Source organism: Protomyctophum parallelum (assembly GCF_964188405.1).
Source record: "Protomyctophum parallelum genome assembly, chromosome: 16".
NCBI lineage: Eukaryota > Metazoa > Chordata > Actinopteri > Myctophiformes > Myctophidae > Protomyctophum > Protomyctophum parallelum.
This window is the reverse complement of record NC_139711.1, coordinates 20,678,696-20,705,228: the sequence shown is the minus strand read 5'-3', so window position 1 is coordinate 20,705,228 and position 26,533 is coordinate 20,678,696. Positions and strand designations below refer to the sequence as shown.

The following is a 26,533-nucleotide window of genomic DNA, read 5'->3' as shown; positions in this document are numbered from 1 at the left end:
CGCACACACACACACACACACACACACACACACACACACACACACACACACACACACACACACACACACACACACACACACACACACACACACACACACACACACACACACACACCTTCCTCCTTGACCATCGTTGTCGAAGATGACGTAGCTTCCTTGTGCTGTGGGTTTGGCAGTGGTCGACACACACACACACACACACACACACACACACACACACACACACACACACACACACACACACACACACACACACACACACAAAATAATGTTTTGCATGCACATTTAATTATTTAACCCTTTTATAAATGATGTCCAGCGTATATAGGCTATATTGAATTAAATGCCACATAGCAGCTAATCCCTATTCACTTATGGTTATATAGCACATGCACCTATAGAGCGCCATATGGCACTGCATGTTTGGTCCGACGGAGCATTGGTCCTAACGACAACCTACCTCAAACCCTCACCCTAACCCTAACCTCCCCCGGGGCAGCACACCTAACCCTAACCCCAACCCTCACCCTAACCCTAACCTCCCCCGGGGCAGCACAACCCTAACCCCAACCCTCACCCTAACCCTAACCTCCCCCGGGGCAGCACACCTAAACCTACCCCCAAACCCTCACCCTAACCCTAACCTCCCCAGGGGCAGACACCTAACCCTAACCCCAACCTTCTCCCGACCCCCAACGCACCTCGGACCAATGCTCCTTCGAACCAATGCTCCGTCGGACCATAGTATGCCTCCCCATCATTATTGTTATTAGATTAGATGTATTGTATATGTATATATGCTATGTCCTCAAAATGCTTGTTTACATTCCAAAATTACTTTCTGCCAAGTCATCATCATCATACTATAATTCTAACAATGTCTGAGTGTGTGTCTGTGTGTCAGAAACACTGCCTTAGCTCCATAGGCGGCGGGTGCGTTTTACCTTTGGGTAGGCTATAGAATTGCGTTGGGGGGGGGGGCTCTCGCCGCCGCGGATTCATTTATTTATTTATTTCCCAGATGGTCTAAAAATTAGTTATTTAGCATACTTTTACCAATGAATTAGCCTATACACAGACAACGACTTTTGGACGTCTTTTTCTCAAGTCTCGAGTCAGTCAGTGTAGATTACCCGGCGGTGTTGCTGCCCCTCCGGGAGTCGCGGCTCATGGCTCTTCACAGACGGCACAGAGACAGCAGTCACTCCGATGAACGTGTCAGTGTTGCTGCAGTGGTGTGAACTGTGAACCGTGCGGGCAATGGTGCTGAGTTCTGACAGCCGACTCACAGCTTCTTCTTCTGAATTAGGCTACTTTATCTTTGCCTTGAAAAATACATTTTGCGTTTTGCTGTATAGTGTATAGCCTATCCGATCAGCGATCACCAGGGGGCAGCGACAACACACACACACACACACACACACACACACACACACACAATAGCCTTCTATAATGCTGCACATATATTAATGATTATTATTATTATTATTAATGTATTAGTCAATTACAAACGCACCCGGGCGCAGTACCCTTCACGGCCACAAGGGGGGGGGGGGCAAATATCTCACAACGGGTAAGGAGTAAGGACTAGTTAAACTAACTTTGTGACTTGGCAGATATGATTTTGGAATGAGTCAGCCAAGTGATTCATGGCTCAGCAGTGATTTGGGCTAAACATATTGAACATCTATTAATAATAATAATAATCTTTATTTATATAGCACCTTTCATGACATAATAATGCAGCGTAAAGTGCTTTACAGGGCAGAATAGAGAAAAACGTAAAATAGCATTAAAACAAGCAAAAGTATATGGTCGAATAGGCCTGCAGGGACATAGTAGGCCTACTGTACATTTGAATGACTGTTATGCAGTGGTGGCAAGTAACTAAGTACTTTTACTTAAGTACAATTTTGAGGTATTTGTACTTTAGTTGAGTATTTCCAATTTCCAGTACTTTTACTTCTACTCCACTACATCTCGGAGCCAAAATTTGTACTTTTACTTCACTACAATTATTTGAAAACTTTAGTTCATTTTGATTAGAAAACATACATTAACCACTTCAACCCTATACATTTCGGCCATCTGAAAATAGCCGATCTACAAGCTTGGCTATTTTCAATAGATTTTCTACACATTTTGAACTTGTGAAATGGGACATTCTGCAATATCGGTACATTTTGATGCTGAAACCTTTGTACTTTGTACTCAAGTACATTTTCAATTCCATACTTTTACTTGTAACAAAGTAGTTCTAAATTGCAGTATTGGTACTTTTACTTAAGTAAAACAATTGAGTACTTTTTCCACCACTGCATGCTGTACATGTCACTGAATGACTGTTATGACAAGCCAGTTTGAGGTAAACTATATGCTTGTTGATGTCTCTCCAAGGCCCTGTTTTCTTTAAGTTCAGTTCATGTCCGAAACGTGGCTCTTTCAGTAACCATTCATAAAATAAATCACATCCATGACAGTCCTTGCTACACAGCACCCGGGTGCTATTGCCTCCTCCCGTTGTGAAGACGAATCTCGCGAGTGAAACGATGTACGGTCAGCTGATCAGAGAGGTCTCCATCCAGTAGTAGGAGAACAGAGCGCATGCCAGCACCGACGAGTTGATTTTATTGAATGATATTGAGGTAGGCAAAGCAACATACACATATATATACACATTGACCGATTAGAAGCGGTTATACCTACGTGCCATGTTTTTTGCCCCGGTGAAAGCTGTCAGCGTGATCTGTTGGAGTGTTGCACTGCAAGACTTGTATGATGCCGGTAGTCACTGAAAGCTCAATGCTGTAGCCATGTCTGCTATCTTTAGCTTAGCTATACCAACTTAGCTTAGCTAGTTAGCAGCAGCGGTGAGAATCTTCTAGACTGGGCGTCCCTGATGCTAGCGACCTAGCGTGCTGCTATTAACATGAACCTGTTCACTGATGATCAATGATGATGATCAATACTTTAAATCACACCTCACAGATCATTCCTGTTCAGCTAACGTAGCGCTACAACTATGGACATTCAGTACTGACAATCTATAGCCAGCTACCCAGTTAATAACGAGATCATACTAGCACTGCACTAGCCTAGCTAGCCCTGGTCCAGACTAGCTCTGCACCAGAGCTAGCACTAGCCTTGGATGAAGACTATCCATTTAATCAAAGGGATGTATTTTATCGACATTGACATTTGAAAGTAAAATAATAAAAATACTTCTATGAATGATCTTGATCCAAGGCTAAGCTTTCACTTATGTACGTCGAGCAGGTAAAAAGCTATGGATATTTTTGACATTGACTTATTTTAAGTTATGACTTTGATATTGTGGATATGACACAATCAGTCAGTACCAATGCAGTAAATTACATTATTGCATTGTATTATTGATGGTAGTGATTTAGATCTCTATTATATCCCTACATGGCACAGGTGGAGCTGGTAGGCTACTATACTGTAAAGTGCTTTGAATGGATCATGGTTTGACTTCTCTTGCCAACAGGGTGACCCACACTCCTGAAAGATGTCTGACGCAGACCAACAACAACCACCAAGCCCTCCCCCCCGATTGGGGCCAGTGGTGAGTATTGAGTAATAGCTCCAATTTGTCTCCACCAGGCCGAAGGCTTGCGGAGAGTCGGATTATGTTTTGCACTCCGTCCATCCCTGTGTGTGCGTGGGCGGGTCCGTCCGTCTGTGTACAGCTAATCTCCGGCACCGTTGGCCCGGTTGATGCCAAACTTTGCGCACACACTCCCTCACACACACACTCACTGGGCCACAGCCACAGAGCTGTGGCCCAGTCAGTTTAGAGCTGGCCCAGTCTAACTTCTAAGGGGAGCGAAAAAACAAGAGACTACTTTGGCAGCCATTGTGCATGCAAATTTCTGTTGGTAGCAAACCACAGCATGCAAGCCGCATTTGTTTTAACCCATTTAGACCTGAGGACGATTCTTTAAAAAAAATCTTCTAAATCGTAAAGTTTTCTTAAATACCTATGTTTCATCAGTGGTGCTCAATATTTCATGTCAAGAACCCCAAAAATTATATGTATTTGGCGCCGACCACCATCTGAAAATGTCGTTCCAGGGACGCCCCCAGAAGCAAAGATTTGAGTTAAAAACGTTCGCTCTGAAAGAATATATATATTCAAAGATTTGCGTCACATTTTCACGATTCTTCAAAAAAAGCAGACCTACAAGTTATGAGCTTGTGGATCTGCTATTTTTCAATAGCTAAAGTATAACAGAATGCTTGAAACACCAAAAGGGGTTCCCTCCCCAAAATGGGTTAAATAAATGTCCCCCCATTAGCACGTCAATCGGCAAAACCGTTCACACCTATCGGCCGCCCGGCCGGAGATGTGCTACGTTATACACGTAGTAGACGTTTCTCTAACTTACTTGTCGGCAACTCTGAATATGTCATGTGGGCATTGGAACTGCAGAGCTCAACTCTGAATATGTCATGTGGGCATTGGAACCGCAGAGCTCACAAAATACCTTGTTTTTGGCTGCATCATACCCCAGCCAACTCCAGTGGTCTCGCCACACGGGTAACAACATAATTAAATCGACGGATGAGGATGATAAGAGGAACATGTCTGCGACCATGCGCGAAGCAGTCTCACCTCTGAACGTGAGCGAGTGGCGCACGTTCCGCAGGAGCGAGCGAGGCGAGCTGTGAACTGCTTGCAGACCACACCAGCCGAGCCCAGAGCCATAGAGTAAGACAGAGTTACGACAACTCCGTTCACTTCATGGGGCTTCAGTCCAATGACATGAACCACGTGACCGTGGCTGTTTTCTGCCGCCGCAATGTCGCAACTCTTGTCTATACTCTATGGCTCTGGCCGAGCCTCCACTGTTCCGCGCAGGCTGACACAGCGCTCCGTGCTGCACACACACACAGTCGGTCTTTGAATGATTTGATTCGGGATCATGTAACGCTTTTGTTTTAGTGGTAACTAATTACAGAGACGATTTCACAGAAATCATCTTCTTCACAGTACTTCACAGTACTTTCCACTGGCCCAACAGGGCCAGAGTATGGCGCCATCTAGTGGCCCAGACGCTCTGAAAAGTACATCAGAGTTTATTTTTATTTTTTAAAGACAGGTACAGAGAGATGGCATGTTTATTTGAGATGCAAGCCAAATTCTGTCAATGTTACAATGAGGTCAAATTGGTCAATGATTCTGTGATGGCAACCTACTTGTTCAGCGACCAGGATACGTATTCCACCCTTCTTTAAAAGAAAATGAGTGGGCAGTCAACCTTTTACCATATTGTATTTATTTCCACAATTTGTCAGATATATAAATAAAAAAAATACAGCCCAGGGTGCTTGGATCACCAGGCCGTCATGTACAGATTATGGTCTATATATATATATATATATATATATATATATTAAAAAAAGAGAAATCTACAGCACAGCCAGACCTTTGTCACAGCCTTCACCTACAACAGCTGCACACGGCACATGGACAGCTCATAGTCACCATAAAAACTGCTGAAGGTAATTGGGTTAAGGACTTTCTGTGTGGCAGCATGAAGCCAACTGCACAGCAGCTGGCGCTCCTAAATGACACACACAGACACACACACACACACACACACACACACACACACACACACACACACACACCTCACATTCATGTTCATGTTATCTTCCACAGTGTTTATGTCCACATGTCTGTTGAGGAAGGTAGTGTGATCCTGAAACTAAAGTGTTTCAAATTAACCACTGTGCCATCAATCAATGGCACCTTGTAAGTCTTTCACAAACCTTTTCAGCGCCTCGTGACTAACTAACTAACCATTTAAGGCGCCCTATTTAAAAACAAAATGGCTAAATTACCCGATCTACAAGCTCACGTGTCACGATGCATTACCAATATACGCGTGTAGATTGGCTATTTTAGAAATGTATGAAAGAAATTTACATTTATTTTTGAAAGAATACATATTTACTCTGGTCTGAATCTGAAATGGGTCACCATTACTATCGTCATAATCAAATCTATTTAAAGCATAAATGTGTGTGTGTGTGTGTGTGTGTGTGAAGAAAACTTTTTTTTAAATCATTCACACCCATGTGCTTTTGATATAATAAAGACAGAATCATTTTCTTCCCATGTCACAAACGGTAGCACTAAGTTATTTCATTCACTTAATTGATTTGACTGTTTGGTTTAGGGGACCAGTCTAATGGGATCAAAACAGCTCAGTTCACATTGCTGCTGTACATGTGCTGGCATGATGTAACCACAATACAATAGAGATGATTCATCCGTGACATTGATTCATAATATACAGTAGATACAGTACCTGATTCCACCACGTGTCATTAAATGCAGGGACGTGCACACATAGACATCAAAGGCGCGTCGTATGGGTAGCCCTGGGTCATCCATACAGAAGTTGGGTGTGACACATCCTGTGTCGTTCTTATAAGTCATATTTAGTTTAGAGAGCGGCCAAATGCATATCATTTTGACTTGAAAAAGTTTTAGAACCACTGATATAACAACATAGATTTGTCCGAAAACAGTATGTAGAACGCATTTTTAGAATCGAGCTCGGGTCTTAATTTAATTAAATCTGAAAGTGCTTGCTTAAAAAGTTAAACCCAAATGATTGGGTTAAAAAAAAAACGTATGTTTTTCTTTTTCAGCAATTTTTATTGAGCAATAAGCTGGAAACGGCGATGTGGCTGTCCAGACTGTTCACTGTCTACTGCTCAGTCATGTTCATCCTGCCACTGTTGGGGTAAGGAAACCAGTCATTTGTATCTTGACGTTCCCCTGTGAAATATGTTGAGTTGTGCAATATTGGAACCATTTCCCTATTCAGTGCGTTATAACTAATAACCACGTGCTTTAATCCGTGTTGATTTTAGTTTTAGTCATAGTCTCTTGAATAGTTTTCATTTTAGTTTTAGTCACCTGGAATGTTTTAGTGTTTAGTCTAGTCGACTAAATCTACAGGTGATTTAGTCGACTAAACTGTATTTTGGCGGGCCTGATGCTGTCGTAATGACTGATTTTACACTGCTGCGACGCGTTGTGAGCTTGTAGATCGGCTATTCATTTGTAATATAATTGTAATTGTAAAATGACTTATACTGGATCTCTTGTCCACTAGTCCCTCACTAACATTTTAGTCTAGTTTTTATTTGTTGACAATTGTCAGTATATTTAGTCTTAGTCATCATAGCTTAGTTTCCATTTAGTTTTCGTCAGTGGGGAAAAAGGTAGTCGACGGAACATTTTTCGTCATAGTTTTAAGTCGACGAAATCAACGCTGGATTTTAATCCTCACCATATCGGCTGTGCTTTCAGAACCCAAGCGGCGGCCAACTTCTACCAGCGGGCTTTGCTGGCCAACGCCCTCACCAGCGCTCTGCGTCTGCACCAGAGGCTTCCCCGCTTCCAGCTGAGTCGGGCGTTCCTGGCCCAGGCGCTACAGGAGGACAGCTGTCACTACCTTCTGTACTCCCTCATCCTCGTCAACTCCTACCCCATCACAAGTATCCTCATCTTTACGGGGCGTCAGCTAGCCTTTGTGGTTTGAATGAAGATTCATTTTCATCAAAGTTTTGCCTCCCCATGGCAGTATGCTGTTTGGGGCGTAATGCCAGAATAAGCACATTTGCTTGTTAAGATGTCTAATTTGGGCTTGGCTGCAGCCACTGGTGACATCTCAGACAGCTGTATTTAAATTATTTGGATGGCCTTACTGGCTGTGAATTGACTTTGTTGCTATGGTGTTTTATGTCGATACCCGTTGAAGCCTTAACCATTACCTCCAGTGAGCATCTTTCCAGTTTTCCTCTTCTCCCTGCTTCATGCTACCACCTATACAAAGAAAGTGTTGGATGTAAGTAAACCAAGGCGGTCGCCCCCTGAAACACTTCTTGATGTGTATCAACAGTCTTAATAAACCAAGGCGGTTGCCCCCTGAAACACTTCTTGACACATAACAGGGGATTCAATAACCACATGAGTAGTTTCACCTCAGGGACTTGATGACTGGGTACTACATGTCTCTATAAATAAGCCCAAATTGATTACCGGTAAATCAATTACCAGCTGCATTTTTATTATCTGTAGGGGTCCGCTATAACCGCCTCTGTGTGCTGTGTAGATTAACTGGAGAAAAGACAATGCATGAGATCACACAAATGTTTGAAATAGGGTTGAACGATTAATCAAATTGAAATCCTTGTCATTGGGAGAATGAAGAATTGAAACCATACATCTCTGTAGTAGTCTTTAGTAGGCTAGATTTATGTACTGTAAGAGTTGTTGGCCATTTTTTGCAAAAAGGGTGAAGTGTCCCTTGAAGTGACACTAGCTCTTGACTTTTTTCTTCTTTTTTTCCATGTAGTCCGTGGGTCCCACAAGCCTAGCATTCATCAGAAATTTCCTGGACAAGCTTACATCCAACCAGCAGAACATCCTCAAGTTCATTGCCTGCAATGAGATCTTTTTGATGCCAGCCACCGTTTTCATGCTCTTCAGGTATGCTTATTATGTTCAACCTAAAGGTAAACATGATGTGTAAAAGTCACTAGCATTGCAGATATTGACCTGTAAAATAATTGCACAGACTCCATTTTATTCCATGACAACGGGCTTCATCACAATATGTTCTGATGAATTTGTTCTGGTTAATTTTGAAACCTGAATGTAGCATATTGTTGCTGTTGAGAGGAAACCACCTAAACTCAATTTTTGAGGTTTTTGATAATTTTTTTTTGCATAAATCAGTGCTATTGAACAGTAAACACCCTTTACGTCTGTTGTTTTGAAAATATTGAACCAATGGAAAGTAGTAAAACCTATTTGGACAAAACCTTAACTCCATTGCACTCTCAAACTGCAACTAACTCCACCACCTCTCCCATCTCATGGAAGTAATTGAAAATATATAAAGTCACAAAACTTTATATATTTTCACAAAAACGTAATTTCCTGAAAAATGTATATTTTTCAGAAATTTTAACTTTGGCCTACCCGCCCTGGCAGGACAAAAGATCTGGGATTCAGTGTAGATTATTTGAAATTCTCTTGTGCGTTGTGGTTAGCTCGCCTTCATCATGATCCTCGTCACACATGGCATGGACAAAGAAATACCTGGCTTATATACAAAAAGGCCAAATGAGAACCAGAGATGGAAACGTATATTAAATGCTCTTCAGTACATGAACACCTAGAACGCCTGGGGGTATTTAGGAACATTAAATCAGAGCGCCCAGCGATTTACATCAACGGAGCACATTTAGCGACGCACCAGGTGCTATCCCGGATGTAGCTGATGTAGCCAAAACACTCCCGAGGCGGGGGGTATAATTATGATTAATTCTAATGTGACTAGCGACGTGACCGCGATGGGCCGTCTAAAACATAATCTTTGCTTAGAATTGGACTGAATGATTTAGAGCAGGAGTTAATCACATTTTAAGATTTTCGATATCATCCGCTAAAATGGGGGGGGGGGGGGGGGGGATTTTCGATGACGTCCCAACCGGAAATAACATTGAATGTTGCGCAACAGATGCTCCCAGCCTGTGGAGCGATGCGATCGGTTTTCAATTTATATCAATAAATCTCTGTCCTTTTATTAATTCCGTCCTGGGCGACGAGCGTTACTAATTGATAGATAGATAGATAGATATCTATATAGACCCCAAATCTCGGCCGGGCCACTCACTCACACTTTGTCACTCCAGCATGGCAGTGTTATGGTGACCTGATGAAATATGTGACAATCGTGTAGACCTCACATAACATCAGTTTCCGAACGCTACTAGTTCAACTTAGCGGTATTTAGGCCACGTATATATAAAGACCTCCATGTAAGTATCTAAGTTGTGTGAAGTCCACAAGATGGTCAGATATTTCGGCAGGTCACCGATTTCACTGTAACACCACCAACACTGCCAAGTGACCGAGTGTTAGTGAGTTTTGGGATATTGAAAATTGGTCCTAGGGATTCCCTGAAACGAGGCAAATCCTAATGTGCAGTAATGATTGTTTTCATTCACAGTGGCCAGGGAAGCCTACTGCAGCCTTTCATTTACTACAGATTCCTCACACTCCGCTACACATCCAGAAGAAACCCATACTGCCGGTGAGTCAACATTTAACTTGGCTGTAAAGCCCTTTTGGTGTTTTAGGCATTATGTTATACTTTAGCTATTGAAAAATAGCAGATCTACAAGCTCATAGCGCGGCACGGTGAAGATCTGATATTTTTGAGAAATTGTGAAAATATGGCCCAAATCTTTGAATATATATATATATATATATATATATATTATTTTAGAGCAAACGTTTTGAACTCAAATCTTTGCTTCTGGGGGGGGGGGGTCCCTGGAACAACATAATCTGAGATTGGGGTTCACGGCCGATCACAGATAATTCTGGGGGTCCTTGACATGAAATGGTTTGAGAACCACTGACATTTGTAGAATCGGTTCTCGGGTCCAAATGGGTTAATGCACCCATTCCTTGAATATTTAGTATAAAGGGAAGGGCATTAATGCATATCGGCATATCGTTGCTGTGGGGAAGAAGGCTCTTAACTCCATATGTTGACTTTGTTATTTCGGTAATTTAATTTAATACTCTACTTCATCATACAAGAGTGTTGTGACACATTGTGAGCGCGTAGGCCTGCTATTCATGCCATTTTTAAAATGTTTAAGATGATGATAAAAAAAAAATTGTATTGGACATGCAAAGCTTTCCGACAGTAACGATGATACTCATTAACCTTTTAGCTGCCAGCAGGGGGCAGCATAAGCACACATAAGGACTGCCACCCGTCCGCTCTACTGCTGCAGCCTCGTTTCCTTTCCGGGTTATTCAGGAAGGTCGGGGCCTTTTGTTATGAGCACATCACCACTCGCATTAGCTCAGACCCCTTGGCTATCATTACAACCAGTTACATGTGCTCAGTGATGTGGTACAAACTCACAAATGATTTACGATCATCGGGTGCGTCGGCGGCTCACCATGGACAGCTCTCGAACCTTTTGAGATACATGCGTTTTGAAAATCCTGTTGGAGGCTCAACGGAGCTGGATTTAAAAATCCCATAGCAGGTGGGGACGGAGGCTCTCCATACTAACCGGAGCAATGCTTAAAGGTAAATAATCGGTCACTGCTTTCATATATGGATTATGGAGTATACGGCTGTCTACGAACGAACATACGCGTCGATAGCACCAGTAGGTACCGTTTAGCCTAGCTAAGTTTTGTAAACTTAGAAAAAGTTAACCCATTTTGGGGCGGGAACCCTTTTTGGTGTTTTAAACATTGTTATAATTTTAGCTATTGAAAAACAGCAGATCTACAAGCTCGTGGCACGCTACGAGCTTGTAGATCTGTTGTTCTTTTTTAATCGTGAAAATATGTTGACAACTTGACATCAGGCCAAAATGGGGTTAACGGTGCCTCTGCCCCCCCCCCCCATGCAGCACCTTGTTTACGGAGCTGAGGATCCTCCTGGAGCACTTCATCATGAAGCCCACGTGCCCCGCCTTCTTTAGGAGGGCGTGCCACAGCAGCATTGCCTTCATCAGCCGCCTGGCCCCCACAGGAGTCTGATCTTTAACTTAAACCACCACCACCTCAACCTTATTCTTCTCTCTCTCTCTCTCTCTCCTTCTGAAACCCTAACACCTTCTGATCTGTTTTTGTTTTTACTTTTGTATTGTTCCCCCCGCTGTGAGGGTTGGCGTTATAAACTTCTGTTGGAACCACAGACCTTATATACCAACAAACCGAAGAATGTTACCGAGTCTAATAAGTCCTGCTTATCTGTATATTTGTGTACTGTGGCAGTGGAGGACCAGGCTTTACCGTGCACTGAAACCCTCATGGTGTCTTTTTGATTTTGATTTTGATTAGATTTTTTTTTAATGATCTGACCTCATTCAGAAGCTGGACATTCCCCCTCGATCCGCTCTCCTCTGTTGGGCCATTGAAAAGAACCGAAGTCGCCTATGAGCTGCGACGTGACGGTTGACTGACACCTGTCCTACTATCACCTTTATTTATTCATGATAATCGCTTATTCTGACACATAAATAAAAAACATGCATTTTCAGAGATTAGTAATTTAAATGAAGATATACTATATACAGTTTCAGATTTTTTTATATAATTGTTTTTCAAAGGAAACGTGGATGAAAGAGGATGTTGTGTGAAATGTATACATCTTCCAATTCCATTTTTTATGTGCATAACATTTGATGTTATGATTAAGTTTTAACAACTACTATAAATGCCATTAACACTTAGATCTAGAGGTGTGTAAAGATGGGTGCTGCATTTAGCAAAAAAGGTATCTGCTGTTTTGTTTTAAGTCTATCGTAAGGTACCACACATTGCATATATGAATCATCAAATGTGCATGGTTTTATGCAGCACATGGAAAGGGTGCTGAAAATGCATAATTTGCATTCTAGATTTTGTTAAGGTTGCAAATTTTCATGAATTGCATTTGATTCAGCCTCTTTGTGGCTTTTGTAGATATGCTTATTGCATGCCCAGGTATTTCTACTATGTTACATGTATTTATTTGCTTACAGATAAGTCATGTTTGTAGGACCAGAATTAAAATGGAATAAATAAGTCAATAAAATGAAGAAAATCGTACAAACAAGGTTGCATTCCATTTATGTGATGCCACTATTTTTTTTTTCTTCTTGAGCTTCTGTGTCTATCAACTAATGGTTAACCACCATGGTACTCATATTTGTTTTAGTAGTCAAAGTTATTAGAAATGCTCCGTTACAAGTAAAAGTTCAGTATTCACAATTTACTTTAATGTACTTAAATTGCCAAGTAAAACTACCGGTAGTTGTTATGCAGAATGTCCCATTTCAAATAAATCTACAAGCACTCTTAAATAAATAAGGCTGAAGTGGCAATGTATGCTTTGCAAATAATATAAAACTACAAAGTAACTAGTATCTAAACATTTTAAATAATTGCAATGGATTGAAAGTACAATATTTGCCTCTGAGATGTGGAGTAGATGTAAAAGTATTGAAAATGGGAAATACTCCCATAAGTACAATACCTCAAAATTGTACTTGGGTACAGTACTTGGGTACAGTACTTGAGTACAGTACATGTACTTTCTACTTTCCACCACTGGTTAACAATTCGTAGTGCATATTCACAGACAAAATAAAAAGTATTAAGTATTGAAAAATACTATATAAGAAGAGTAAATGTACTTGTTGTTAGCAGGTCCGCCGGACGGAGCTATAGGGGGCCCTGAACCTGCTGTGTGGGAGACTAGTACATCTCTTATCTGCTCAAGGATGGTATGTGGCCCTCGGTAGAAGGACGTTTGAAACGTTTTTTTGTTGGCACTAAACCTCACCACGTCATAAAATGCTTGCTTAACCACTTGAACCCTTTACTTGGTTGACCGAAGTGGCCTTGTGTCGATTTATACACATTTTATACACTTTTCTGTTTTCACCCTACACGACGTATCGTATCTTCAGTGAAAATAGCCTATCTGCGAGCTCTCGACGCGTAAAACTGAGATTAGGTTTACAGTTAGGGCAGCGTGTCAGCTTCTCTTTATATGAGCTATTTTTCATTCTCATAAAAAGATCCTTTTTGGACAATCATATTTTATTAATCAGTTACTTGAAATGGATACATTTTTTCTCTGATTCTTTCATCATCTGTCAGTCTCCAGCATACAGCTCTGACCTTTTCAATCACCGGCTGCTGTTCAGAGGCTTGAAGGTCAATAGAATAGGTTTTTCTGGTATCACGATGAGCTCAAAGGTGCTCTCCACTTCCATGTGCCGCTGTTTCTCCACTCGGAAGTTCTCAAGCATCTGCAAAAAGGCAGAAGTCAATCCAAGAACATATTAATACTGGCCTTTAGTGTCCTATGCATATACACTCCCATATACACTTTTTCCTCAAATGTTTTAAAATGTATGGTCATGATTCACCAGGAGCCTGGATGGATGGCTTGATCAATATTTTTGGAAATCTCTATGGGAAAAATAAATGGGTTTTGGATCGCTGGACCCACCAAATGGCTGAAAATAGCCGATCTACAAGCTCAATCGCGACACATTGTGAGCTTGTAGATCTGCTATTTTTGACATAGTTTAATACTTAATAATTTGAAAACTTGTGAAATGGGACATTTTTCATAATGTTTTTATTTAAGTAAAAGAAAATCGAGTACTTTTACCACCACTGGTTCTAACATATAGGCTAGCCTTCTCTGTGTATCTCACATGGATGAGGAATAGCTGCATCTCTGCCTCTGCTATCCTGCGTCCGAGACACTGCCGTGGGCCGAAGCCAAAGCTGAGGCCCCTGAAATATTGGTTGTGCTGCTGGAGCTCTTCCGACCTCAGCCAGCGAGACGGCTGATACTGCTCTGGTCTGGAGAATACCTTGTGGTCTCTGCCCATGGCATACAGGCCTAACTGGACCAGAGTCTATAGAAACACAACAGAGAGAGAGTAGCACGCTCAGTGTAAACACTAGCTCTAATCTAAAATGTAATTTAGATTACATGATTTGTAGACAGATGCCAGGTCATTTGTACACCTGGCATTTGTACAGATACCGATTTTTGGGGCCTTCATGCCTTTGTTGATAGGACAGTAGACTGACAGGCTGTCTTTGATATATACAGTACTGTTTAGATTAGGGATGCACCGAAAGGTAAATTCTTGGCCGAATACCGAATATAGGAAACAGTTGGCCGAAAACCGAATATCCGAATATGATTAATATATATATTTTTTCCTACCATAGCGGTCATGGCCGTACCTTAAAGCTACCTAATTTATGGCAAAATAAATGGTTATGGCAAAACTTAACTTAAATAATAATCACTATTATGGGTCCATAAAACATGTATTCAGCTCTTTGTAATGCATTAATTGCATACACTATTCGGTGATATATTTTCTGCCTATTCGGGCCGAAACCGAATAGGCCGAAAATGCATTTTTAGCCATTTTCTGCCGAATATTTTCTGCTGCCGAATATTCGGTGCATCACTAGTTTAGATTGATCAGGTCTTGGTTTACCTGTGATCCTAGATGACTATTTCTATGCATTTGATGTATTACCTCGTATTTTCCTTGCTTAGTGCTTACTGTGTATGTAAGTCACTCCGGATTAATAAGAGCGTCTACTAAATGCCTACATTTTGTAAATGTAAATTGTCTAATTATACCAGTTACCATGCTGAAACCATACATACAAAATACAATTTACTACATTAATCACTTAAGCAGCCTCTTACCCCAGATGGTATGTGGTAGTTTTGAATGATGATATCTTCAGTTATGTATCTCTGCAAACTCACTGCCACAGGATGGAGCCTGGAATGAGAAGAGAGAGAGAGAGAGAGAGAGAGAGAGAGAGAGATAATCAAGTAGACTTAACCTATACTGCCAGCAGAACATGACATGAAAGCATGATCACAAGAAGTGTTCAGAAGTGGTAACTTTGGACTTTTCTGATCAGAATTTCAATGAGGTAAAAGTACATAACCACCATCATTCCGACTTGCTTACATACTGTATATACTCAAGTATGTAGTAAGTAGATCTTATTGTCGGTATCAGCCAGAGTGTGGGTGGAAGTCTATCCTTGTTTCACAGTGCGAGATGGATTGGTGAGGTGGAGCGCAACACCTACCATCAGCTCCCAGTAGTTACCGCATGACTTGCGTACCCAAGCCATGCTACTCAATCGCTGAGTTGGCGGTGCCCAGGATCGAACACATGACCTTGCTCTACCAACTGAGCTACCCGGACAAAAAACATGTCATATACATATATACATGTATATATACTGAAACATGTCAGAACACTGGCTAGGTTTCAAAACAAACTGTGTGCTGCTCTGAATCAGTTATACTGGCATCATGTTTGTACAGTATGAATATATACTGTATTTCTTTAGGTTCACACTCTGACTCCCTTTCTACCGGTTGGTTCCCAATGGGAACCGGTTCAGTTCTTTTTGGTTCTTAGTCCATGAGCCAGAGCTCCAAAATTGGTGGGAAAAACTAGACCTATATTAAATTGTTTATAGGATCAATACAAGTAGATTAATACATGATCACCCTTCCACAGTAGTAGCTTTTTCATATTTTCGATTATTTTGCATATTTTCCTATAGGCCTCATTTGCATATTTAAAAATGTAAAGTTTGTAATTCAATAAATAATTGTCTTCGTGTAAGTACTCAATTGGGGAAGTTTCATGGTGATAACAATCTAATATAGGTATGGCTTTGCCTACTCAATTCATAATTAACGTTCCAATTTTGTAGCTCTGGCTCATGGACTAAAACCAAAAAGAACTGAACCGGTTCCCATTGGAAACCAACCGGTGGAAAAGGGGCCTCTGAGTCACATTAACACTAAGGATAATGCTGTGTGTAGTTTGCCTTGCCTCAGTGTTTCCTTCAGGGTTGCTTTGACCAGAGGGACCCTCTGCAGCATGTCCACCATGTCTCCTTGGCTCGCTGCCCTTGCTGCAGCCACCTCTGTCCTCAGCTCCTCCTGCAGCCCGGGGTGTCTGGCCAACTCGTACAGTGTCCACAGCAGCGTTATGGAAGTCTGAACACCTCACAGAACCACACAGCGTTATATGGAAGTCTGAACACCTCACAGAACCACACAGCGTTATATGGAAGTCTGAACACCTCACAGAACCACACAGCGTTATATGGAAGTCTGAACACCTCACAGAACCACACAGCGTTATATGGAAGTCTGAACACCTCACAGAACCACACAGCGTTATATGGATGTCTGAACACCTCACAGAACCACACAGCGTTATATGGAAGTCTGAACGCCTCACAGAACCACACAGCAGCGTTATATGGAAGTCTGAACATCTCACAGAACCACACAGCAGCGTTATATGGAACACTTCACAGAACAGAAGAACCACACCACAGTCAAGTTAAGCCTGGTTCTTAATGACCTTGCAGGCTTATGCAAAGGCTAAAATGTAACTTAGATAGCATGTTATGTAGACAGATAACTGGTCACTTGTAGACCATACTCATGCAGCATACCAGGAATTTGGTGGTGTCATAATGTGAAGAAATGTACTGTTCCGTCTATATTTGGCGGACCAGAATGCAAGTGTGTTGATGTGTACAATGCATGTGTCTGTGTGTACCGTGTCCACTCCCCCAGCCATCAGCTCCGTGACACTGGCCTTGACGTCCTCGATGGGCAGTTTGTCCAGCATCAGCAGGTTGGCCAGGACCCCTGGGTATTTGTTTGGACAGGCAGTCTCCTCGCGTAGCTTTCTGTAGCATTTGTGGATGCATTGGTCCGCTGGTGGTGAGTCACATAAAAGCAACACGCACGCACGCACACACGCACACACTCAAGAAATGCACAGTAAAGTTTCCTGTGTTTATGAAATGTGTCCAGATGCCTGGTGTCATATCTGCAGTAATTTGTAGAAGATACCAGTGATGGAAAGTAGCTAAGTACAATTTCGAGTTTACTTCCAATTTTCAATCATTTTACTTCTACTCCACTATACATCTCATATTGTACCTGGCTGTTACGCCACTATAATTGTTGGAGCCAAAATGCTTTTTGTTTATTTTGTTTTGTTTGTTAACCTAATTAATGATGTCCTTCTTTACGATGACGTCATGGGAATCAGTCAGTCAGAATGGTGGGTGGTTGTCACACTAGAAACACTCATCAGTGTGATGGCACTCAGGTGCGACAGGGGAAGACGACACAGTTTTCGACCGTGCGTGGTCGACAGGTTCAGTTGTTTGTTTGAAAGTTTACACAGTTTATTTACGTTTGAATACTACTGATGAAAGAAAGTGGATATTAATAAATGGATTGACATATCCGAAAGTAACACAACTCTCTGGACATTGAATTAATCACTGCACGCGTCAAACTCAGTACAACCCAGTTTCCCTGCTGTTTAGCCTAGTTGTACAGGCTTCACAATAATGATTTGAAGATGTTTAGTTACTATTACTTTGTAGTAAACTTTGTGAAATGGGACCTTCTGAATAATGAGTACTTTTAATTTTGGTACATTTTGATGCCTATACTTATGCACTTTTATTAAGGGAATTGAATTGAACACTAAAATTGGGTATTGATAATTGCACTTAAAATAAAATAAACATGACTGGTTGCTAAGGGCATACCGTGGTTAAATATCCCGTCCCAGGCCTTGGCATGGTCCTTCCACAGCTTGGCACCCATCAGCCTCAGCAGACGTGGGGGCAGGAACAACATGGGGGTTGTGGTCTTGAACATCAGGGTGATGCAGTCGATGAAATGTTGAGACTCGGGATCGATGTGATCTTGCAGCAAGCCCAGGCGTTCGCCATACAGCACCGAGGTCACCGCTGCAGAGAGCACATAGAAAACACAAGCTTTAGTGCAGTGGTGGAAAAAGTAATACATTGTTTTACTTAAGTAAAAGTACCAATACTGCAATTTAGAACTACTTCGTTACTGAGCGTGTGACACGTGTCATTCAACAGTGTAATCACAGTTGTCAAATTCGAGCAGTGGTGGAAAAAGTACTACGTTTATTTAAATAAGTAAAAGTATCAATACATGCATGTATGGAAACACAAAACGTACTTGAGTAACAGTGCAGTACTTTCCGCCAATAAATTAAGAGTTGAGATTTAAAGCCCATATAGTCTTACATTCCAGTGCATATTTGAACAGCTCATGAGAGAAATCGGCGGTCCACTTGTTCTTTCCACTCTTCCCTATCTTCTTATGGACTCGAGCCACAAAGTCCTGACCCACCTCGTCCAGCAGGGGTATGAAGTTTCTCATCACCTTCGGGGAGATAACCTCCCTGTTGAGGATCACCCTCTCCGACCTCCAGTCTTCACCGGTCCTAGATAGATAAATAGTCCAGTAATAATGTCATTTGACCTCAATCTAATTGCAAAAAAAACAAACTCAGCTGATTTTGCATCTTCAATATATCCTGAATAACAAAATAAAGTTGCCGGGAATTGTCTAAGGGGAAAGTGTTGAAAATGGCCTTTAGCCCAGGCCGTGGCGTAACGGTCTGGGCACCTGACTGGTAATCCAGTCGCAGTGTGCCGCGGGTTCGACTCCCGAGCCCGACACGGCCTTTACTGCATGTCATCCCCCCATCTCTCTCCCGTTTCCTGTCAGCCTACTGTCTGTCCCTTCAAAAATCAATAAAAGGCGTAAGCCGCAAAATAATATCTTAAAAAAAAAAAAAAAAGGCCTTTACAGTATTGCCACCATTGACATCATCATCATAAGGCAAAATATTCTAAATTTCCTTTAAGTACTGTAACTAATAAATGTTATCAGTTACTGGGAAGTCTGAGGTTAAGAAATTCCACAGAAAAGGGAGTGGGTGCAGTCTACCAGCTTACCTGATTGAATCATTATTAGGAAATGTGCCCATTTGTCTGCTCTATTAGTACTGTATCAGTTAATCTGAGTTTAATAGGAGGATGGATAAAGTAAGAGAAGTGTAACCGTGGGATAGGAATAGATCAGTGGTTCTCAAAAGATATATATCTCGTATATTTCAGTTAAATAATGCCTTGGCTTGATACAATAAATATTTTCTTACATTTGATGTTTAATTTCAATCTTTTTATTAGCTATCGATTCAAATATTTTCTTACATTTGATGTTTAATTTCAATCTTTTTATTAGCTATCGATTCAAATATTTTCTTACATTTGATGGACTTCTGAAAGTCCATGTGAAAAAAACATTTTCCCATGGACCACCTGCAGGCCTATTTTGCCAGAGACCTAACTAGTATAGTCCGTGGACCATCTGTTAAGAAACAGTGGTATGTATAGCTATAGCCTATATTGCATAGCATTAGCAAGTGTTATAAAAGCGCTAAGCTTACCCCATATACCCTCCCAACACAACAGTGGTCCAGAGCTTGATTCTTAGTCAGGGTGGTGGTCCCTGGTTCACAATCAGTTGAAAACCCCTGATCTAGATTAACGTATGAGTAAACTAAGGCACCAGTACTTGTTTCAGATGTTAGGTATATGTTTTTATGACATTTGAGAAAGATTTTGTGTTGCCAAAATCAATATAACACATTTTACAAGCAAAAACGGCAGCGTTTTTTGGTTATATACATTTCTGGCTTGTGACAAAATACTGCAGGATATTATGAGTAGAACTTTTAACCCAAAGTCCAGAAGGGTATTATGTATGAATAAATGCATTGAATGTGTAGTGCCCATGACGTGGGAACGGAACTGAACGAAAAGGGACCTCACAATATGGCCTATAGGGGGTTTTCATCATTCCGAATCCATTCCAAGCATTAGTTTTGCACAAAACACCATACTGTAATTTCAACACTTTCCCCTTTTTCTGTTATTCAGGATATATTGAAGATGCAGAGTTTTTTTTGTACACATACTTGAGTAATATTCCATATTTGCGGCCTCTGTAGTCTCTGTATGCTGTCCAGGGTTCTACATCCAGCCGTTTGGGATAGTGGCCCTCTGCTTTGAACAGGATAGCTGCATCCTCAGGATTGATGATATTCACACTCTCATAATAACCAATTTTCTCCCTTATGTTTGTAGAGATAGAAAGGTTATTGCTTTGTAATTTGTAATTAAACAATTTGTCCCTGTCAGTTCTTCTTGCTTGCTTGCAAGCACATTTGAAAGAGAACAACACAGAGTGCAGACTGTCATCACCACTCACCACCATTAGTGCGGCAGATAGGCGCATCATATGGAAGGTATTGTGCATTTTATGACTAAAGCATGAAACTTTCTACAGTGTTTCTATATACTATGAAGTTTGTTTTCAGACGTGGAACCACTTCTGAGTTGATGTCTGTAACTCGTTAGAGGCTGTACACATATCGGGTTGTCAAAAACATGCATTTTTCCCTTTTTTGCAGGCACAAAGACAGTACCAATAAGAAGAGTTCTGGAAACCACTAGTCATCATCAAATTGCTTTAATAGGTTAAATTAACAGTAGAAGATATGTCAATTGGGTTTCATGGGTCATTAGGTCACACAAACACCTCACATAAACACAGACACAAAAATCGGATTTTCAACCATTTGTGTTCAATTGGATTGAGCATTTGACATCTCTTCTTAACATATCCTATTTGCAGTAAAGAGTGTCTACCATGCAATGACATTATTAGAGAGGCCTAACAGTCTCCTGAGCATGAACAAAGGGCAGTACACTTGAGGGCAGACTTTTTGCACTTGCATCGCTTCGTGCACCCTTTCTTGCAACCACAATGTATCAGTTCATAGCAGCTCTGTGAGGCTTCTGGAAGGGTGGACCACAGTGGCTGCCATCCCAATTCCTCTTTCACCCAGCCCCAATCAGAAGGGCTAGGCTGGATGAAGGGAATGGCATAGCCACATTGATGACCAACAGTGCACAGTAGCACAAGTCCTGTCGAGTAAGATACAATCAAACCAAACTGCAGCGACGGCGGAAGTCTCTTTTGGCCTTGGTGAACATGATCCTGGATGGGGCCAACATCAAACACCAGACTCAGCTTCTGGAAAAAGGAACTTCTACCGCTGCTCTTTCAATCTCACAGCTGTTGGTTTTCAGTGTCAAACATACACGAGCAGAAAAGTCATCAGGTACAGTACGTCACAACCGTAACCGTGAAACTCCACTTCCTCTGTATGTGGCAATGAAAGTCCATGCTGTCACACGCAATAGAGGGCTAATTGACACTCTCTTCAGTCTGGGTATGTGTGTGGCATATGATCGCCTGCTGCAGGTGTCAGCTGACATTGCCAATGGAGTCTGCCAGCGTTTCATAACCGTGAAACTCCACTTCCTCTGTATGTGGCAATGAAAGTCCATGCTGTCACACGCAATAGAGGGTTATTGCGTGTGCTGCTCTGATGAGGTCCATTGAATGTCTTATCATGGCAGCAGAGTGTGCGTTGTCCAGGAATAAAGGCAATAGTGCATTGATGGCTGCAGGGGGGATTACTGTCTGCTGGATGTGAGCATGATAGGCAGACCATGACACCCAGGTTGCCTGGTTGGTTTCTGGATCATCCAAGGCTGCCTTCACAGTTCTCAACCACCCATCTTCTTCTCTTGTTCTTGCTATCAAGACTTTTAAAGGGCCTTTTACTGGAGGGGCTCTGAAGGTCTTTGTCTCCGAGCAACTGGTGGCACATTGGTGTAGGCTTGTGGCAGTGGCATGAATGACCTAGTGGATAGAGTGGACTGGTTAATCACAAGCACACCACGGTCAGAGCCTACACTTTCATGTGTATGGTGCTGCATCAAGGAGATCCCAGTGCCATGAAAGGAGTCCTTTGCTGTTCCAGAGCTCGGATTGTGGTCAATATTGTCCTCCGCAGCTGTTGTGAAGAGTCCATTGCGCATTTCTTGCGGGCACACAACATCTTCTGCCATGAAACGCTGGCAAACTCCATTGGCAATGTCAGCTGACACCTGCAGCAGTTTCGATGATACTTTGCCTCGAGGGCTATCATGTCCCCAGGTGCAAGTTTGCCTAGTAACTCAGTGTCTTCCGTTTCCAAAGCAGCTTGTCTAACATTGAAGTCCAACTGTTTTGTTGAAGCCTCATGTACGTAGCACTTTTCTGAGTTTTTTCTTTTTTTTTTATAGCCTGCTAACTTTCACCTCTTCTGGCAACTTCCGCCGTCGCTGCAGTTTGGTTTGATTGTATCTTACTCGACAGGACTTGTGCCAATGTGCCCTGTTGGTCATCAATGTGGCTTCTATGCCATTCCCTTCATCCAGCCTAGCCCTTCTGATTGGGGTGAAAGAAGAATTAGGATGGCAGCCACTGTGGACCACCCTTCCAGAAGCCTCACAGAGCTGCTATGAACTGATACATTGTGGTTGTAAGAAAGGGTGCACGAAGTGATGCAAGTGCTAAAAGTCTGCCCTTTGTTCATGCTCAGGAGACTGTTAGGCCTCTCTAATAATGTCATTGCATGGTAGACACTCTTTACTGCAAATAGGATATGTTAAGAAGAGATGTCAAATGCTCAATCCAATTGAACACAAATGGTTGAAAATCCGATTTCTGTGTCTGTGTTTATGTGAGGTGTTTGTGTGACCTAATGACCCATGAAACCCAATTGACATATCTTCTACTGTTAGTTTAACCTACTAAAGCAATTTGATGATGACTAGTGGGTTCCAGAACTCTTCTTATTGATATACTGTCTTTGTGCCTGCAAAAAAGGGAAAAATGCATGTTTTTGACAACCCGATATGTGTACAGCCTCTAACGAGTTACAGACATCAACTCAGAAGTGGTTCCACGTCTGAAAACAAACTTCATAGTATATAGAAACACTGTAGAAGGTTTCATGCTTTAGTCATAAAAGAAGAGATGTCAAATGCTCAATCCAATTGAACACAAATGGTTGAAAATCCGATTTTTGTGTCTGTGTTTATGTGAGGTGTTTGTGTGACCTAATGACCCATGAAACCCAATTGACATATCTTCTACTGTTAATTTAAACTATTAAAGCAATTTGATCATGACTAGTGGGTTCCAGAACTCTTCTTATTGATATACTGTCTTTGTGCCTGCAAAAAAGGGAAAAATGCATGTTTTTGACAACCCGATATGTGTACAGTATGTGTACAGCCTCTAACGACTTACAGCCATCAACTCAGAAGTGGTTCCACGTCTGAAAACAAACCTTTAGGTGTGTAGATGATATGCTGAAAGTTTCATGCTTTAGTCATAAAATGCACAATAGGTTTACTTATCTGCCGTACTACATCAAAAGATTTGCCAGATGAAAAATGAGAAAACACAGAATAAAAGAAAACTACAAAAGTATTGTGTAATTTGAAATTTGGGAAATTACAGAATTATGATAAACCATGATGTAAAACTCCACCTCATCTGCAAATTTAAAGTTATTGATAGGGCTTATTTTTCCATCAACGTTAAAAACCACACACATGATCAAAAATAGAGCTATACAGAATAAATGGAGCTTTTCTATTATTGAAGAACCTCTGAAATACATGCAGGAGGAATCACATAATCTCAGAATTAACATTTTCAACGTTTAATTCTTTCTATAACTATATGAATGGATATATATTCCTACAAAGCAACATTTTAAACTTAACAGATGGGACGTGTGTTGTTGTTGTATAATCCATACTTGCCAAGTGTACTTGTCTCGTCAAGGCCACAAGTGTTGACCTGGTGTTCTTGTTATTGAAAAATACCCATTTGTTTATACAAGAGGAAATACATTCATATAGCCTTGCCCTAAACTAGAGTTACAATATGCAAGGTCAGATAACAAGACACTTTTAAACAAATTTAAAACAACCTTAAGGAAATTCACGATACTTGCAAATGCATGCTGTCAAGTATACCCTTCATAGTTGCCTTTTGCGTCTTTTTTACCTGTATATGGGTCCAAAAGTGTTGAAGTTGTGAACCATGATGCGGTGAATGTTGCTGAGTCCACCAAGCTTCCAGAAACTGTACAGGCTGCTCAGAGCGCTCCTCTTCCCGGGAATCTCGCTGAAGGGCCTCACGATGCTGCTGCTGCTGTTTGGTGATACCTGTCTGATGGCTGCGGTGTCGCTGCTGTGGCGCACGCCAGCTGGAGCCAGAGGTGTCCAGGATGAGGAGGACAGAGTCCCAACAGCACCACGACATACTCTCCATCTGGCCATCCTGGCACGATGTGACTTGCTGCTGCTCTGTGGCATGGATAGTATGTAGTGACTCCGCCTCCCCCCCCCCACCCTGGCCCCAAACACACACACGCACATGCACGCACACGCACGCACACACGCATGCACACACACTCGCAAACACACACACACACACACACACACACACACACACACACACACACACACACGCGCGCGCGCACACACACGTGCGTGCACATAACTTTCTTACATGCTTTGCTCTTTAATTAGCTATTGTCTATCTACAGTACATGAAATCTAGTGTGTCTCCAACTGAGAGACACTGAATTGTTGTGAATTTAGGAAAGTTAGCCAAGATTTTGACCAATCTGCAAAATAATTGCTTACCAATAGCTTTTTTCACAAAATATGAACTTGTGGCATGTCTAATTATGTTATGTTAGTTTTTTTGTTTTGGTGGTCCAGAATCCATTCCATGAAAGGGAGCTTAGTAACGCACATCGACATGGTGGGTGCTGCGCTTCAGCTCAAAAAGGGTAGAGCCTGCAGGTATAAAAACATCATTAGCTGACAACGTTTCGATTCAGTGTGAATCTTCATCAGGTCATGTGAAAATTCACACCGGTTTTCTTCCTTATGAGGAAGTACCCCTGAATCCATTCTAACCAATAGTTTTTAGTTAAAAAAGAAAAGAGTATATAGTCCAAAGAATATAAAGAGATATATGACCACTACAGTCTCCCATCTTTACTGAAGGTACAGCCAACTAGCCACGGCCACACAGATTCCTGGGTGGCAAGCCTCCAACTACTTTACCATGTGGAAGAAGACTCATCATTAGGGGAAAGTTAGGGATACAAATTAACTGACTTTCTGTCTTGCCAAGGAGGCCAAACGGAAGAGATGTAGTGTCGCCAACTACTTTGATACACACTGTGGTGTATTATGAATCATATCATCATCATCATCATCATGGCTTTGCTTCACGAAGATCTAGGAAGGCGGATGTCCACGTCTGCTGCAGGCATGTTGGTGCATGATGAGGTGCATGATGCATTTTTACCGGCAAGCTCTGCCACAACCGCTGCAGCGAAACGAGTGTTCTGATGTTTCTGCTATGAATCATATAGCATATTCATAACTACCTGGTTAGTCATAATTGTACATTGTACATGTACACTACTTTAACTTCTGCAAGCCATTTCTCCCTGCATCTCCCTCCAGTGTCTCACCAAAGTGCCTTAAACTGAAGTCTATTTGCATGTAAATTGTTCTACAGGCAGGAAGCCAATCTATGGCTGAGAGACAGTCATTCCAAAATGTAGGTTTACGCTTTGACTTCTCAAGATAATTCTTGGGGAGTGATCTTTGATTTTATCATTAGTACTACAGTGCCTGTCACAGTTGGGGGTCTTTGACTTAGCTGTTTCCCCTGACACACACACACACACACACACACACACACACACACACACACACACACACACACACACACACACACACACACACACACACACACACACACACACACACACACACGCCTTATTGACCAATAGAAAAAGCAAGCACCTTTTGTTTGATGTTTTGTGAAATAAAGCATGGGGGACACAGGGTTGGAGTTAGGGTAGGGAGTTAGAGAACAGAGGAGACCATGATGGACAGGCTTGGCCTGGCCTTAATGTGCTATACTATGGAAAGATGATGGTAACCTGATGTAACTATATGGAAGATGCCTTGTTTGAATAAATGATGGACCTGGAATCACAACTCATTTCATGCTAC

General features: G+C 41.7%; 2 protein-coding genes across 2 annotated transcripts; one reads left to right on the top strand and one right to left on the bottom strand.

Moving 5' to 3' along the window:
- The first annotated feature begins 2,570 nt into the window (after positions 1 to 2,570).
- Positions 2,571 to 12,686, top strand: tmem33 (transmembrane protein 33). Its single transcript, XM_083785798.1, has 8 exons — positions 2,571 to 2,645; positions 3,509 to 3,586; positions 6,685 to 6,779; positions 7,352 to 7,539; positions 7,822 to 7,889; positions 8,400 to 8,533; positions 10,062 to 10,145; positions 11,497 to 12,686. The coding sequence occupies exons 2-8, from the start codon at positions 3,530 to 3,532 to the stop codon at positions 11,624 to 11,626; spliced, it is 756 nt and encodes a 251-aa protein (XP_083641924.1). The 5' UTR covers positions 2,571 to 2,645; positions 3,509 to 3,529; the 3' UTR covers positions 11,627 to 12,686.
- Positions 12,687 to 13,764: 1,078 nt separating this feature from the next.
- Positions 13,765 to 24,769, bottom strand: LOC310873675 (cholesterol side-chain cleavage enzyme, mitochondrial-like; the record flags this gene model as incomplete). The annotated part of the gene is made up of 9 exons (XM_083786224.1): positions 13,765 to 13,887; positions 14,302 to 14,508; positions 15,327 to 15,405; positions 16,486 to 16,652; positions 17,227 to 17,387; positions 18,239 to 18,442; positions 18,752 to 18,951; positions 20,494 to 20,649; positions 24,495 to 24,769. The coding sequence occupies 9 exons, from the start codon at positions 24,767 to 24,769 to the stop codon at positions 13,765 to 13,767; spliced, it is 1,572 nt and encodes a 523-aa protein (XP_083642350.1).
- Positions 24,770 to 26,533: the final 1,764 nt, after the last annotated feature.

What these genes read in the sequence shown, in the direction of transcription:
- tmem33 (XM_083785798.1), top strand. Translation starts at nt 3,530, where the DNA reads ATGTCTGACGCAGACCAACAACAACCACCAAGCCCTCCCCCCCGATTG. An exon ending in CAACTCCTACCCCATCACAA is followed by an intron (nt 7,540 to 7,821) that starts GTATCCTCATCT and finishes CATTACCTCCAG; the next exon opens with TGAGCATCTTTCCAGTTTTC. An exon ending in ATACAAAGAAAGTGTTGGAT is followed by an intron (nt 7,890 to 8,399) that starts GTAAGTAAACCA and finishes TTTTCCATGTAG; the next exon opens with TCCGTGGGTCCCACAAGCCT.